The following is an 18,320-nucleotide window of genomic DNA, read 5'->3' as shown; positions in this document are numbered from 1 at the left end:
TCTATTTGAGCATATTCATCGCAAATCACTTGATTTTCTTAAACAGTGCTTAATTATTCTCCTAACTGTTTCTCGCAGAAACAAATTTTACGAAAAATATGTCAAAACACGAGTTTACATTACCAAATTTATTGAACTTCTCGAATCAAATGTTGCAACACCAGAACAAAAATATCTTGCCGTGAATCTTCTTATTTCTTTTCATAAGTTTTGTTTGGCCAATGAATCGACAGCACGTTTATTTTATTTAATTCATAGTCAATCTCTACAAATTCCCGTTGATGATAATCTTTCACTTCTCTTATGGCTTCTTCGTGTTAAAAGTAACATTAGTTCTATTGTCCAAATTTCGGACATTGATCAAGTTATTTTCGGATCACTTTCATCACCAGAATGCAGCGACAAAACAATTCAAATCATTCTTGATATTATTTGTCAAATATTCCGCATCAGCCATATGGCTAATGAGTTTGAATGCTCCATTATTGAAAAAGCTTTGGCACACGAAGGCGCATCAAATAACGTTCAAATTCTTCATTCACTTTTTCAATTGTTTAGTGCTATCTCAAACATTGAAAATTTTGGGATGAATTTCCTCTCACGCTTAGGCATTGTTCAATTAATTTTACTTGTAGTTAATCAGCCATCACCTCTTCAATTAAAGAAAGATGTTGTTTGTCTTGTATATAATATTATTATCCATTTAAATTTCGAAGAAACCTCAGCATTTTGTAGCAATGAAATTTTACAATTTCTAATAAATTGTATGGAAATTGAAGATGTAAATATACTTCAAAATATATTTGAATGTTTCTCATGGATATTAAATTCACAAAACATGGAACTTAGGGATAGATTTATATCTTTATTCGACGAAAATAATGGCTGGGATATTGTTGGTAGATTAATGAACAACGATATCATAGGTATATTGAACGTTGCGACGTACTTTTTCCATGAAAACTATATACCTAGTGATGAAGAACTAGATTCGTTGGATAATGTTTTCTAAGGTCATACTTTTTCTTCTTCTTCTTCATTGATATCTTCTTCCTCTTTAGCATCATCAAATGATTCATCGGATGAATTCACTGGTGAAATTAAACGTTCTTCTTCAATGGAAAGTTTCGTGGTACTGCGCGACTTAAGATAAAAGAATTTGATAAAGAGAATACTGTCTAAGAGAAGTTGGAAAACAGCGCCACCAGTGAAAAACCATGGCGTGTTACTGACGACAAATAATACGATTTTTACAACATCACCAAGAAGATATTGAAGAATAAGAACAACGGAAATACCGACAATATTTCCTCTAACAACAACTTGAATAAATGTTGGTACTGAAATTATTGAATCTATTAAATTTCCTAATATTCCAATGGCTTCAACAATATATGTTTGGCCAAAAACATAGCAAAAAGTCTTGAAAATAAGATAGAATAGACATGTGTATGCAGAAATTAAAAAAACAAAATCATGAAATGACGAAGTTTCATCCGGATTAAGATAGGATAAAATTGTACTTCGGTTTGAGGGGTTAGTCTTGTACAAATGCTTGAAAAATGTGAGAACAAAAGCAATGATTAATAGTGATACAGATTGACCAAATATTCGAAGAGCATATGGATGATAAATGTAGTAGAGGACTTTGCATCCATTGCCTGCTAGGAGGATTAATACTGTTTTGAAATTATAAGGAATTGAACTTTTGGATTTTTGCATAAGACGACATGTGTCAATATACCCTACAGTTGGAAAAACCATGATTATGGCGTCAAATATCATCCTTAAAATGTTGAGATGAGATGCAAGAGTGTCGATCATGGATGGTTCTTGCTTCTATATGGATAAAACGTTAGAAAATTCAAAAAATAAAACGTCGATTCAAAAATTCAGAGCTCTGGTTGTTGCAAAACGGTCGGAAGAACGTTAAATGCTTTCACAACAAATTTTTAAGTGTCACACACCAGGGCTAGCGTTAAGCTTTCATTAAATGTTGATGTTTGTAAAAAAATTATTTAACATAGTGCTATATAATTTTGCTTATCTATAGTTATAACTAATCAGATATCTGATTAAATCTATATGCCATTTTTATTATACTAAAGATAAGTTCAAATACTTACCTTATAAAAATAATGTTTGCCGCATAAGCTTATGTTTATATTAATTTTTTTGATCCGAAAATGCTAGCAGAACCAATATCCACATTAAACCTGAAAATGCATCTTGAGAAGAGGTAATTTTTGATAGATATCTCCTATTTATTATATTTTATTTAAAGATAATTTGTCAAAGAATGATTTGAAAAGAATTTCATTACATAAAGAATTTTATGAAAACATAAACAGATAAATTTTGCTATTACATGTATAACGAAAAATCTGAAATTAGTTACATCGGTGTAATCTGATTTTTTTATTTTTGAATAATAAAATTTCAAAAAATAATGGCATTATTTACAAAAATAGATGGACTTTACAATCATTGTATTAAAAAATATTATGCTTTTTTGAAGAGAAATGTATGTATGGGTTTCATGAAACAAGTTAATTTTCTGAAATTATTTGGCCGTGGTCAGGTTGACTATAAAAATAACTTTTTGAAAAGCAACATGTTGAACACTTCATTTTTTGGAGGAGATGCTCCTTCTTTTCTTGTCAACAGTTGTTTGTGATAATTGGGCAGTTATCCTAACTGGCGGAAAAGGTTGGACTCGTTATTTTGAATCAGCAGATTCTTTCTATCAATATCATCTTCTTATACAAAATGGGTTTGATAAAAATAAGATAATCTTAATGGACTGTGATGACATTGCCCTGTCACCAAGAAACATGTATCCCGGCCAAGTTTTTCATAATCTAAACCATTCAATAAATGTTTATCCTGGTTCTGAAAACATTGCATATAGGGGTGAAAACGTCACATCTCAAAACTTTTACAATGTTTTACTTGGCAACACATCCAATGGTCCTGCACTTTTATCAAATGAATTCGATAATGTTTATATTTTCTATACTGGTGATCGTTCCATGCAATTCCTCACACTCCCAGACGAAAATGATTATCTTTTATTTGACACTCTTCAGAAAATCATCCAACAAATGTCAACAAATAAGAAATTTAAACATCTTTTCTTCGCCATATCAGTCGAAGCATTTTTCTTACATGGCTTCAGCCTTATTCCCAATGTTTATATATTAACAGGCGCTCAAGGAAAATATGAATTCCAAGATCCGATACTTGGCAATGTATATCTGACACAAGAATTTCCACTTACAATGTCAACATTCATTGAAACACATCCCGATGGAACATTTAAAGATATGATTAAGTATTTCAAATTTTATGGTTCGTCGATTAACGAACTCAGTGACTTATCAATGAACACAATGAAAATTGCGGAATTTTTATGTGGACAAAATAAGAAAGACTCCAAAGTATATAAATCATTAAGGAAAATATTTGCATCAGATGAAATGGAAGCTATGAATGATATGGCGCATGTTAAGAATAAATATTTTTATAGAAGTGCTGTAAATGAATTAAAGAAATGTAAGAAGTTCTTAAGTGACGAAGAATATAACGAAGTGTTGAATCTTGCAAAGTTGATCAAATACGTAAATGGAAACAAAATAGCTGAAGAAATTAAGAATCTTTGCTGAAATAGAATTGTTGTATATTCTTTAATAGGATATATATTAATAAATAATATAATTAAATTTAATCTCAGATAAATGTAATAGATTTTGAAACTCATTTTCTTTATAATATTCATTTTGTATTGATGAAAGACTTTTCATTTAATAAAGATTGCAAATTTATATATTCAAATATAGATAGAATACAATCGGAATATATAAACCATTTTATATCCTTAAATAATATAATAATATGGAAATTAATACATAACAAGAATGAATATTAATCATAATAAAGTTGACTCTTTTGTAAGAATTCGCATTCATTGATGTTGGTGTAATATTTTTTATAACTCAAGAATTTAATATTGAATTTCTTCAATTTATCCTGATGGTTTAATAATAAAAAAATTTATCATATTCATCATAATTTTAATCAATGTAATGAATTTGAACAAACTAAAATATTTCTTGGATATGAACAGAGAATGTTAAACATAATTTGATATTAAATTCAAAAATATTTATGATACAACTTAAGTTCTTTTCAATCTTTGTTATATTGTCGTCGTGATTTTCTTTCATTATAACAGACAAAATTTATCAAAAATTTGTTATAAACGACCATTTTGATTTCATATGATTTTTGTTATTCTGCTTTCTGGAATATCTTCCATTATGGTGATTGAAGTTAACCAGCAAGAATACACAGGTGATACATTTGATGATATCCTTAATTCATATGGTGCTGGGATTGATACTATTACATCTTTAAATGTTAAATCAGGAGATTTTCCATTAAATTTGATAATTTCAAATTCATTTACATCATTATTAACACTTGAAATTCATATTGATTCATTCACAGGGATAATAAGTGATAACTTAATGAAAGGATGTGTTTTATTATCAAGTGTAATCATTGATGGTGCAACAATTATTGGTGAGAAAGCTTTTGCTGAATGTAGTGCTCTTTATAATATAAAATTTTTCATCTTGTGAAAATATAAAAGATTCAGCTTTTCAATCATGTGTTTCATTAGCTTCAATTACTTTACCAAATGTAAAAATTATTGATAATTATGGATTTTCAAATACTGATCTTTCTTCGATTGAATTACCATTAATTAATACAATAAATGATTATGCTTTTAGTGATTGTATTCACTTATCAATATTAAATGCACCATTAATTAATTATATTGGTTCATCATTGTTTCAAAAGTTGTGCTTTCGTTTCATTAACTTTAAATAATCTTTTAGAAATGAGTGAAGATGGTTATTGTTTTGATTCATGTACTTTTCTTGAAAATATTCAATTAAATCAAATTGAAAAAATTAGTAAATATGCTTTTAATGGATGTTCAAATCTCAATACAATTATTGGAGAGAAAGTTAAAATAATTGAAGAAGGATGTTTTTCAGGTTGTAGTCTTTCAACATTAAATTTACCTGAATTAAAGACAATCGGAATTGCTTCATTTAAAGATATTCCAACAATTAAAGAAATTAATTTTCTAAAAGTAGAAAATATTGAATCATCTGCTTTCCAAAATTGTATAAATTTAGAAACAGTCGTTTTAAAAGTTTGTATATCAATAGGGAATAATGCTTTTAATGGATGTAAAAGTTTAACACGTGTAGAAATTCCAATACTTCAATCAATATCATATGCTGCGTTTCGGAATATTGGGGTAACACAATTAACATTTAATGAATTAGAAAATTTTGAATTAGGGAATATTGATGGTACTAATAATGTTGGTGGATATTTTATGGGTTGTAATAATTTAAATAGTTTTTCTGCTCAAAAAGCAAGAAGTATTCCTGCTTGGATGTTTAAAGATTGTACTTCATTATTAAATTTAAATATGGATAATGCTCAAACAATAGGTTCAAATGCTTTTTCAGGTTGTTCAGTTTTAACAAATCTTATATTACAAAAAATTAATAAGATTGAAGATAATGCATTTTCTGGTTATAATAATTTAGTTTATGTTAAAATGATTTCTGTTATAACAATAGGTGAAAGTTCTTTTATGGATTGTCAATCTCTTGAAAAAGTAGAATTTTCAAATGTAACATCTATTGGTTATTATTGTTTCAAAAATTGTGTTAAGCTTTCAGAAATATCAATGCCTTCTTTAACTTCAATTTCTTCAGATGCTTTTTATAAAACAGCTTTAGTTCATGTTGAATTAAATAAACTTGTAACAATCGTAATTAGAAATGTTTATGGAAGTGGGAATTTTGCAAATTGTTTCGAAGGTTGTTCACATCTTAAAAGTATTTCATTACATGCTTTAACATATTTTAAGAAATGGATGTTTAAAGATTGTTCCGTTTTGGAATCAATAGATGCACCTGAAGTTGTTAGTACAGATTCTTCAACATTTTCTGGTTGTTCTTCATTATGTAATATTACATTCCCAAAATTACAAACAATTGATGAATCTGCTTTTGCAGGATGTCAAGGGATTCAAAATATTACTTTAGATTCTGTTATTACTATAGGTGTTGCTGCTTTTGAAGGATGTGTGAATTTAATTAGTATTGATTTAATAAATTGTATTACTATTAACTCAAAAGGATTTAGTGGTTGTTCAAAACTTACGTTAATTAAAATTCCATCTGTACAAACAATTAATGATCGTGCTTTTCAATATACATCTATAGAAAATGTAATATTACAAAATGTAATTTCATTTGGAACATATAATGTTTATGGTGAAGGAAATGTTGGATCACAATTTGAAGGTTGTGAATTACTTAAATCAATATCAATGCCATTAGTGAATAATTTAAGAAAATGGATGTTTAAAAATTGTTATTCTTTGATCGATATTAATGCACCAAATGTTACAGTCATAGATGAAAAAACATTTACAGGTTGTACAAGTTATTCAAATATAGATTTCCCAATATTAAATTATATTGGAAATTCTGCATTTGCTAATTTACCAAATTTAACAATTATTAATTCACCTGTTCAAACAATCGCACAAAATGCTTTTGAAGGTTGTAATAATTTAATAACAGTTATATTACCAAATTGTGTAACTATTGATAATTATGCATTTTATAATTGTATTCAACTTTCATCAATTAATGCACCACTTGTTACTAAACTTGGAACTGATGCATTTTATAAATGTGTTTTTTATAGAAGTTACATTTAATAATGTTATTGAACTTTCTACAAGAAGTGTTTATGGTCAAGGAAATGTTGGATGTCAATTTGATAGATGTTCTGTACTTAAAAAGATTACAATGAAAAATACGCCTATTATTAGAAAATGGATGTTCAGAGATTGTACTCAACTTATTTATATCGATACACCTGTTGTAACAACTATTGATGGAAGTGCTTTTGTTCGATGTCATTCATATACTAATGTTACATTTCCAATAGTTAATTATATTGGTGAATATGCATTTAGTGAAATTTCATCATTAACAACAATTAGTTTATCTTCTCTGATAACAATTGATAATTATGCATTTAATTCTTGTCCAAAATTAACTTCCGTTGAAATTATTGAATGTACAAATATTGGAAATTATGCATTTGCTAATTGTATACAACTTAAAAAATATTATTGCACCAAAATTAAATTCAATTGGAACTGATGCATTTTATAAATGTGTTTTTATAGAAGTTACATTTAATAATGTTATTGAACTTTCTACAAGAAGTGTTTATGGTCAAGGAAATGTTGGATGTCAATTTGATGGATGTTCTGTTCTTCAAAAAGTTTCATTCGAAAATGTACCAATTTTAAGGAAATGGATGTTTAGAGATTGTATTCAATTAATTGAAGTAAATGCAAAACATTGTACTTCAATTGATGAATATTGTTTTTCGAATTGTCAAAAATTAACAATTTTAGAACTTGATTCATGTACTTATATGGGAACGAATGCATTTTCTGATTGTAATAATATAAAAACAATTTCACTTGGTTATCAATCAATTGAATTTGGTGTTATTCCATCCCCAAAAATATTAGAAAATGTTTTCTTCCCAAATGCATTAAATGTTCCTGAAAATGGATTTTTAGATTTTACTGCAATGAAAAAATGTAAATTACCATTAGTTACGAAACTTGGTTCTTTTGCATTTAGTGGTTGTATTAGCTTAGTTGAACTCGAAATACCAAAAATTCAAGAATTTCAAGGCGATTATATTTTTTCAAATTGTGAAAATATTGAATCACTTTCCTTAAAATTTTTAGTTACAGTTGATTCAACATCAGCAAATATATTTAAAGGATGTAGAGGATTAAAAACAATATCAATGCCAGATCGACCTCCTTTAACATTTCATAGAGATACATTTTTATCTCTTACATGTGATATTGTAATTCCACCTGAATCAATTAATATATATGATAATGATATTAATGTTGAAGGTGATACAGCTGGAGATAATCATTGGTGTGGTTTAGAATTAAAACATTATGAATGGATTAATATTAGTGCTGATAATTCTTTTGGAATTGGTATTACATTATATGATGCATGTCTTGCTACAGGAAAAGTTACTTCAGAAATTAATCAATTAACAATATTTAATGGTCATTTAACAAATGAAGTTCTAAATACTTTCAAAGATACTTTTGTCACTTTAACAGATTTAATAATTGAATCTTCTGCTTCAATTGAAAATCAAATAATTCCTGATAATTTCTTAAAAAATCATCAAAAAATTCAAAATATAAATATTAAATGTGGAATTAGATTAATTGGAACAAGTTCTTTTGAAGGATGTATAAATCTTCAATCTATAAATATACCAAATACAAAAGAATTAAGTTCACGTTGTTTTTATGGTCCAACATCACTTGAAATCATTTCATTTCCATTTGTTGATACAATTACAGGTTCACATTTCTTTTCTAATAATTTAAATCTTAAAAATATAGAATTACCAAATTTGACAAAAGTTAATGACATTGGTTATATTTCGGAAAATTCACCAAATATTAAATCAATTCAATTATCTGGTACACCACCAATAGTTCAAGGTTCATTTTTATTTGATAGTAATCCTTTACTTATTGGAATAACTAATGAAGAAGCTATTCAATATGATAAAGCAGATGGAATTGATAATAATATGAAATTTTATTCACTTATTTTATCTTATACAATAATATCATGTTTAATAGATGGTGAAATAGTTAATGGTTTAACATTAAAAAGTATTATTAATGAAGATTCTAAAATTGTTGAAATAATTAAAGGAAAAATATCAGGTTCAGATTTCCCACTTCCTTCTTCTATTACTTCTTTAACGATTCCATCAAATGTTATTATTGAAGAAATTCCTTCAAATGCTATGTCAAATAATATAAACTTGAAATATATTACTATTTTATATGATGGAACTTATTCAATTGGTGAAGAAGCATTTTGTGGTTGTTTATCTTTAGAAAATGTAATAATTACAGCAACTTCAATGTATTCTTCAGCTTTTAAAGATTGTATTAAACTTAAAACAATCGTATTAAATAAGTTACAAAATATTATTGGTAATAATCATTTTTAATAATTGTAATGAATTATTATCAATTTCATTAAAAGAATTGAAAACTGTACCAAGTGATGCTAATAGTATTTTTTCTGGTTGTCATAAACTTAAAACTTTAAATTTCCCTTCAATTCCACCAAATACTTTTAATAAAAATGTATTTGTTGGTCTTGAAGAACAATTATCATTAATTTTACCATCTGAAAATGATTATTTAACATATGATAATAATAATTTAGTAGAAGATGATAAAGAAAATGATGGACTTTGGTGTGGACTTATTATACCTTCTGTTTTAATAGGAATTAAAATAAATGGACAAAATAAAATAATTACAGGAATGAAACTTTCTGATTGTATATTATCATCAGGTATTTCTGAATTATCTATTAATACATTAGAAATTATTAAAGGGATTTTAACAATAAATTCTATTCTTGAAAGTATTACCAAATTATCTTTTCTTGAAAATTTAATTATATCTAAAACAGTAACTTTAAAAGATGAATTAACTGATTCGATTTTTAGTGGGTTACCTCTTATTTCAATAACATTACCAGGAATTACTAAAATTCCTCAAAATTGTTTTAAAGATTGTATTCAACTTAAAAATGTTATAATTGAAGATGCTAAAATACTTTGTGATTCTGCTTTTAGTGGTTGTAAAAGTATTGAATCAATTAGTTTAAATATTATTACATTAGAAGGAGATAATCATTTTTCAGGTTGTACTTCATTAACTTCGATTAGTCTTATAAATTTACAAAATGTTAATTCTGATTCATGTAATATATTTAAAGATTGTCCTTTAAATTCAATATATTTACCAAATATTCCACCAAAAACATTTAATAAAGATACATTTAAAGGAAAAGATATTATAATTCTTGGGTTAAAAAATGATGAATTACGTTTATATGATTCAAATATTGATGTTGAAGATGATTTAAGTGATGATTTGAAATGGTGTGGAATTGGTTTAATTCAATTATATATTACAGTATCAATAAATGATGGAGAATCATTAAATAGTGATACTTTAATTAATGCAGCAAAAATTAGTGGTATTACAGAAGTTAAAAAAGTAGAAATACAAAAAGGGTTAATTAAACAATCACATCTAAATGAATTACATACAGAATTCCCATTGTTAACAGAAATTTCGATATTAGAATCTGCTGTTTTGGAATCTTCTATAATTGAATCTGAACAATTTAAAGATATAAAAACATTAACTAAAGTTAAAATTATGAAAAGTGTTTCTTTAATGAAAGAATGTTTTAGTGGTTGTACTTTATTACAATATATTGAATTTAAAGAAACAAAAGTTATTAATTTCGGCGCATTTTTAGGTTGTAATTTATTAAGTACAATTATTATTCCAGGATGTTTACAATTAAATGGTGATCAAATATTTTCAGGATGCAATAATTTAAGAGAAATTGATTTATCTTCATTAGAAAATGTTGATAACACTGCATCATTAATATTTCAAGATTGTAATCAATTAATTCGAATAAAATTACCTTCAAAACAACCAACAACATTTCATAAAGATTCATTTATAAATTGTCCAAATATTCAATTAGAATTACCTAATAAAGATGATTATCTTATTTATGATGATCAATCAAATGTAGTGGATGATATTAAAGAAGATGAAAAATGGTGTGGAATTAATATCGATTCAAATCTTTTACCACCAATGAAAATATTTAAGATTAATGGAATCGAATATAAAAGTCGAAAACTTTCATTAAATTTATACACAAATGATAACGTTGAAACATTAGAACTTATTGGAGGTCTTATAGAAGCTAATGATTTAAGAGATGTATTAAAAGATTGTTTAACATTAATTAAATTTGAAGCAAATATTGCAACAATTTCTGAAATACAAAGTGGAACATTTACTAATTGTATTTCTTTGACTGAAATTATTATTCATGGTGAAGTTACATTTGCTTATGGTGTATTACAAAATCTTCCAAATTTAACAAAATTAGTTTTAGATTTACAACAAACTATGAGGTCAGATGATCTAATAGGTGATTATAATTTACAAGAAGTTTCGATCCCTCTTTTAGTTAGTATTCCAAATAATTTATTTGCGAATTTAACAAAATTAAAATCAATTAATGTTGAATATGCTAATATTATGTCATCTAATTGTTTTATGAATTGTTCTTCTTTATTATCAATTTCATTACCAAAAATATCAATAATGATAGGAGATAATCATTTTAATGGTTGTACAAATTTAGAATCAATTGATTTATCCTCAATTTCGACAGTGAATCAAGATTCTTCAAATATATTTAACAATTGTATAAAATTAAAAGAATTAAAACTTGGAATAAAACCACCAACAACATTTAATGAAAATATTTTTGTTAATGCAGGAAAATTACCTATAATTAAATTACCAATTGAAGCAGCTTGGAATAATTATCTTGAACAATGTACAATTAATCCTGAAAATAATCATTATTTATGGTATGGATTTGATAATGGAATTATTTATCAAGAACCTACAGAAATTACAATTCCTGAATGTTCATGTCCAGAACAAAGTGAAATTAGTTGTCCAGAATATACTGAAATATCGTGTCAAGAATGTTCATGCTCAGAAGAACCTGAATCAAGTTATGCACCAATTACTGTGGAAGAAGGTCACTCTTCTGCAGTACTTGCTGTTTCAATCGTAGTTTGTATTATTGGTGCGTCTACTCTAACTGTATTGGTGATGTTTATAATATACAAGAAAAAAAAGGAACGATTTTCCAATAAAATTGATCCATGATCATAGAATCTAATAGGAGATGAATAAAATTCAAAATTCCTTCATTCATTTTTTAATTTTTAATGAATATCGATATTAAATCAAAAATCAGTTATAAAATTATAAAATATTGATGATTGTAATTAGGAATCCACACCAATGATGTCGAATATTTAAGAGATAAAAGGATATTGACATTATATTCTTTATAAAATTAATTGTTTATGCAAATATATTATGGTAAAATTTTTTTAAGCAATATTGTGTTCATACTCCATTTTTATATATTAATATTATTTTTATAAATATAATTAATGAAAAATTAATTACTTAAAATTGCTTTTATAGAATAAAATGCTTAATAAAAAGATTTTATAGTTTTTAAACTATCAGATAACTTGTAACTATTTTAATATGGGAAATATAATTAACAATATATAGAACTTTCTTTGCAGCTGATTATTTATTTTCTGTTGTTTATGAAAAGTGGGAATAATAAACGTAAAACTTAAAAGAAAAAAAGAAAAGAAAAAAATGAAAGAAAGTTATCTTGGTTATGATTTTAAAATTGTTTTCGTTGGGAATAGTGGGGTTGGGAAAACTTCAGTTATTCAAAAATATTTAAATAATGAATTTCCTTCAACATATATTCCTTCGTTAAGTTCTGAATTTTATGAAATTAATTATAATTTAGAAAACACACAAGAATCAGTTCATTTATTTCTATGGGATACACCAGGTCTTGAAAAATATCATTTTCTTAGTGAAGATGTTTTTGAAGAAGTTAATATTTTTGTTCTTTTTTATTCAGTTGAAGATCGTTCATCATTTGAAAGTATTCCAGAATGGTTAGAAAAGGTTAAAATGTATTCACCTAATACTGAAGTTATTCTAGTTGAAAACAAAACAGATTTAATTGAAAATAGTTTAATTAAAGTTGAAGAATCGACGCGAATGTCGAAGCAACTCAATGCGCCATTATTTCGAATCAGTGTTCCTGAAACACTTAATCTTCAAACACTTTTTCGTTATATATCGATTAAAGTTCAAAACAAATATCTTTCGACATTAAATATGTTACCAAATGAATCGAATTTATTCTTTGTTCATGATATTGATGAAGAAATAGAAGAATATCTTAATAATGACAATAATGAAACATCGAATAATAATTGTTTAATTTATTAAATAAAAATTGTTTTGTTGATTATTTTCCTTATTCTTTTTAAATTCATTTGTTCAAAAAAATATTTAAAATGTTTTTATATGATTTTATTCATTTATTTATATATAATATATTTATTTATTTGTTTATTCTTCTTGTAAATATTCAACTGTTTGAATTTCGATAGAGAATGGAAATTCGTCACCATACAAAATCATTTCTGTTCCTCCTCCAATGCCTTTCATCGTAAGTTTCTTGCCTAAAAATGATGAAACAACATCTTTCATATCCCAAATGCTAATGATGCAATACGATTCTTCTCCAAGACTCATCAGAAATTCTTCTATTTCTGAAACATTAAGAAATCCTTTGATGATAATTTTAGAAAGATTTGATGTTATAGTTATAAATTCCTTATAAAAACTTTCCTCAAGGTTAGAAATAAACTCTTTGATTTCTTCTTGTTTAATGTTTTTCTTTTCAAAGATTTCAAAAATATTAAAATTAAAATTAGAAATATTTTTCCATCCTTCAATGTTCGGTGTGGAAATTTCTAGTTTTTCAATATATTTCTCATAAATATTTAAATTATTACTATAAAGAATCCCTTCGATATTTTCAACAATTTGAAGACGTTGAATGCGTTCGCGTTCTGTCGCTTGAATGGAAATTAAATATTTGTCTTCATATTTTTGACCTTGAAGACCAAAACGTTGATATGTACTTTGATTTATTAAAAAAAGAATATTTCCTTTATAAATATATAATCCATTCCCATTATGAATAGGTGTTAATGAAACAAAAATAATGTTTCCTTCAATAATATCATTTAATACATTTTCATCTTTTAAAAATTTTGGATTTATTAAAACTTGATAATAATGATCAGAAAAATGAGGAAATGTTGGTGGTTGCTTATTCGTGATAATTTCAAGACAATGAATAAATGGATGTTTTTGAAGAATACTTTTCAAATGTTCTTTTTGATTCATTGATGATCGAATTTCTCGAAATGATTGACTTTTAATACTTGGGATCATTTAGAAAAAAAAAAAATGATTAAATGACCGTTTAACAAAATAATTAAAAATTAAAAATTTCTTTTTTATTATGAATTATACACCTTATTTAATCTCAGCAGGATTAGATTTAAGTATTACATTTACAAGTATTTTTGAATGGGAAGAAGACCCAAATATTCGTCCAGTCACAATTCTTAATTCACAAGTTAATCGAATTTTAGTTCATGAAGATAAGAAATTTTTAACAGCCACAAATCCTTAAGTTAATTTACACAATATTATTAGTAATGAAAAATTTGTTCAATTTACAGGACATACAGGAAATGTTACAGATTTAGTTTTTTTAGGAAATAATTTTTATTCATGTAGTGAAGATCGAACATTTAAATTTTGGGATCCATTACAAAGCAATCGACCACAACATTCAATTAGCACTGAAACATCACTTAATAATATTTTACTTCATCCTAATGAAAATTATCTTTTTTTAAGTGATGAAAAAGGATTTATTGAAATGTACGACAATCGGAATTATCAATTAATAAATAAATATCAAGTTCGACAATGTCCAATTCGAAGTCTTTCCATGACGCGAAATGGGAATAAATTTTTAGTTGGACTTCAAAATGGAGAAATTTCTGTTTTGAATTTTGATTCAGAATTGAATGAATTTCGCCAAGAAATTAATTTTCAAGCGCATCAAGATGTAATTCTTCGAAGTAAGATTTCACCAGATGAAAAATATTTTGTTACAACATCAGCAGATTCAACATCGAAAATTTATGATTTTATAAATTATAAAGAAAAATTTCATCTTGAAGATCCCCGTCAAATGAAATGGATTTGGGATGTTGCCATTACCAAAGACAGCAAATATATTATCACAGGAGGCACATAATTATCGAACGTGGGAAGCAGAGACAGGGAAAAAAATATATTCGAATGGTAGTTCACATAAAAAAGGTATTCTTTCGCTTGCACTCTTTGAATATTAAAATATTTATATATATATGAGTAAAAAATATTTTTTGTTGGATTATATTTATCTATTTTACTATAAATACCACTAAAACAATTTCAAATTTCATTTTAAGTCGCACGTTAAGTAACTCACGTTCTCATTCCACATAACTTTTTATTTCATAATTGAACACATCAATAATGAATGATCCTCTTCAACGACTTTCAGAACTTTCAAGACTTGCATCGCCATCGCATCGAAATTTTCATAAAAAAATCAAAGAAGAAGAAAATGCACCAATATTTCGTTGTCCGTGTGGTCAACCAACGAATTCAGATGAAATGATTTTTTGTTCAGTTTGTCATTGTCAATTTCATATTGAATGTATTGAGGATGAAACTGATAATCCGACGTGGGTTTGTCCATATTGTTTACAAGAATCATCACAAGCACTTTTAAACAAAGGGATTGATTTATCAATATTAAGTCAAGAAATAGGGAATAACAAAATGACGCAAGTTATTGCTAATTCATATCAAGATAGCGCCAACATCAGCGAATTATTCGAAAAATCATCAGCATGGGTTTCGGCGATTATTTCACGCGATGATGTTTATTTCAATCTTGAAGACATTGTCCGAAGTAGTGTTGATGAAGAAGGCGGAATGCAACTCCTTTCAGAACTTTCAGAAGAACGAAATTTGTTGAAAGATCTTTCCAACATTCTTCAAGAACTTTCTGAAGAGACGAAAGAAATGAACACGCCAATTCTAGGCTATTTGTCGGAACAAATTGATATGTATCATCAACCTAAATAAATGTTTCTTTATGTTTTTAATATAATTTTAAAACATTTATTTTATATATCATATAATACCCAAGTATAGAGTTGGGAAGAACGTTGTGCAATTATTGTTTTTAAGTGGGTTATTTTTTGAAGTTTATAGATAAGTGGAATGTTTATGATACCATTTTCACGAGAAGATCAGAAATTATTTGTGGACTTAATGGCAAACTATAAGTTTGGATAATATCCTTGGTTTAAATTGCAATATAACATCAACTGGAATGCTTGCTAACATTAAATAAGAAAAAACCTAAATGGTTGCTTTATTAATTTTTAAGGATTTGGATCCTTTTCATATTGGGCTGAAACGTGTGGGACTAATTTTTGGAATTCATCATAATTATCATCAAAATATTTATACATCAAAAATTTTTGTCTTTTATAAGCACGATCAACAGGCTTTCCAGATGCTTTAGAGAATTTTTTTTTTTTTTTCATCATCTTCTTTAGTGTAATATCATCTTTTATAATTGATTTAATCAACTTTTCTCCATTACTTCCTATAAAATTAAAATTACCCAAAATAGCTTGAGTTCTTTCTTTCTCGGAAACATATCTTCGACTTGGTAAATTTTTTTTTACACCATATTTACTTTCCATTGTTGTTTAATGAAGTGATTGTGCACTCCCATCACAATTGCCCACAAATTCAAGAGTTTACAATAAACATCGTTCGAAAAGCGTGCGCGTGTACGTGTAGCCGATGCCCATTTGAAAAAGTATTTCGTAACGATTCACAGCGTGGGCAGAAAATTTTTATACTCATTTCAAAAAACGTACACACAAAGACCAATGTTATGAAAAATACTCGCGAAAATCTTATTCAACGAATGTAATAAGTTATTAACTCGAAGCAAATGTGATCGTTGTTCTTGAACTTATTATTTTTGTAATTTGATTTTGAAATGATAAAAACATTATTCAAGTTTAAAGGTGAAACATGATATAGGGAAAAAATGGCCATCGCGAAGCGCTGGCGAAATTTTTCCCCTATATCATCTCAACTCACAGAGCGAGAAAAGTAAAAAGTGGGTAAGTAAATCATTAAATCATAAATAGATGAAATATCAAAAACATAAAAATACGAATTTTGAAACAAAAAAATCATAATTTATAAAAACATCATTCTTTTTTATTAAAGGTACACATCATATTAATAATTATTTTAAAATTGTAATCACTGTAATTTTGTCTATATATGTTTTTTTGGAAGCCTACTTTTCATTTTATATAATATACAAGTATCCCCGAAGTACAATAGTACTTAAATTAGTTTTTAAATATTTCCAAATGATGAAAAATAAAAAGATAATAAATAATTTTTCATATGAAATTTTATTCAAAAGCTATTCATAAAAAATTTAGTATAATTATGATATTATAATTTTATGATAGTTTATACTACTTATTTTATATTTTTTCGATTCTAAATCTCTAAATTGAATGATATTGTTTTTTAGAATAATGAGAATATACAAAATTCAACAAAATCCAAAATATTATTTAGAAGAATTTAAAAATTAATAAAGATATAAAAGCAAAACCAATAATTTATAAAAGTATGGATCTATTTTTTTTTTTTTTTTTAAAATAAATCTCAGGTGAGAAATAGATAATTTTTTTTTCCTCAATCAGTTGATATCAATTTACATGTTCAAGCGGTTCAAAGTCAAATTTGAATGAGTAAACGAATAAAAATCACTCAATCAGCTCGTATCGTTCTTAAAAAACAATTTAAGAATATAGCTAGCTCAAGAAATGCTGTATTGACTCATATTCGGAGAAATAGAGAAATTAACATCATTACATAAAATGTCAAATAAGTTGAAAAATGTAATATATTCAAAATTTGATAGCACATGAGTAATATGAGATAAAAGGAATTGATAAATGTATCTCAAGTCAGTATTTTGAAGATTATTTGCAAATTAGATTTGTGTAGATATTTATTCAATAAAATTGAACATTTTGCTAAAATACAAAAATTAAAAAAAAAAAAAAAAATACATCAAATGAATTCGATGATCAAGAATCGTTTTTATATCATTCATTTTTTCCATTAAATTCATAAATTCAAGAAAATCAATATTTCATATAATTATTTGGAATGAATAACAAATCACGCTATTGTAAATAAATTTCATCAATTTTATTTCTTAACAAACCAAGGATCATTTGATTTGGATACCATTATCATCACAATGATAGAAAGAAATAAAGCATAGAAATTAAAGACACTTTTCGGATATGAATAACGTGTTTTTTGAAATAAGGGTAAAAATTTGATAATATTTACCATCATTCAAATTCGCTTCTATCGGCACCTATCGTTCCCTCTATCGTTCAACATAAACCATACAAAAGTCAAT

General features: G+C 26.1%; 3 protein-coding genes across 3 annotated transcripts; 2 read left to right on the top strand and 1 right to left on the bottom strand.

Moving 5' to 3' along the window:
* Positions 1–1,014: 1,014 nt before the first annotated feature.
* On the bottom strand, positions 1,015–1,764 carry GO595_009364 (PQ-loop repeat-containing protein 1; the record flags this gene model as incomplete). Its single annotated transcript, XM_067923041.1, has 1 exon — positions 1,015–1,764. The coding sequence occupies one exon, from the start codon at positions 1,762–1,764 to the stop codon at positions 1,015–1,017; it is 750 nt and encodes a 249-aa protein (XP_067770366.1).
* Positions 1,765–2,642: 878 nt separating this feature from the next.
* GO595_009363 (Clan CD, family C13, asparaginyl endopeptidase-like cysteine peptidase) lies at positions 2,643–3,665 on the top strand (the record flags this gene model as incomplete). The annotated part of the gene is made up of 1 exon (XM_067923040.1): positions 2,643–3,665. The coding sequence occupies one exon, from the start codon at positions 2,643–2,645 to the stop codon at positions 3,663–3,665; it is 1,023 nt and encodes a 340-aa protein (XP_067770365.1).
* Positions 3,666–15,304: 11,639 nt separating this feature from the next.
* GO595_009362 (uncharacterized protein) lies at positions 15,305–15,922 on the top strand (the record flags this gene model as incomplete). Its single annotated transcript, XM_067923039.1, has 1 exon — positions 15,305–15,922. One exon carries the CDS (start codon positions 15,305–15,307, stop codon positions 15,920–15,922), a length of 618 nt encoding a protein of 205 aa, XP_067770364.1.
* Between the last annotated feature and the right edge of the window lie 2,398 nt (positions 15,923–18,320).

Source organism: Histomonas meleagridis (genome assembly GCF_020186115.1).
Source record: "Histomonas meleagridis strain 2922-C6/04-10x chromosome Unknown contig_9, whole genome shotgun sequence".
Lineage (NCBI taxonomy): Eukaryota > Parabasalia > Tritrichomonadida > Dientamoebidae > Histomonas > Histomonas meleagridis.
The sequence above is the reverse complement of the archived record's forward strand: the minus strand, read 5'-3'. Positions and strand labels throughout refer to the sequence as shown.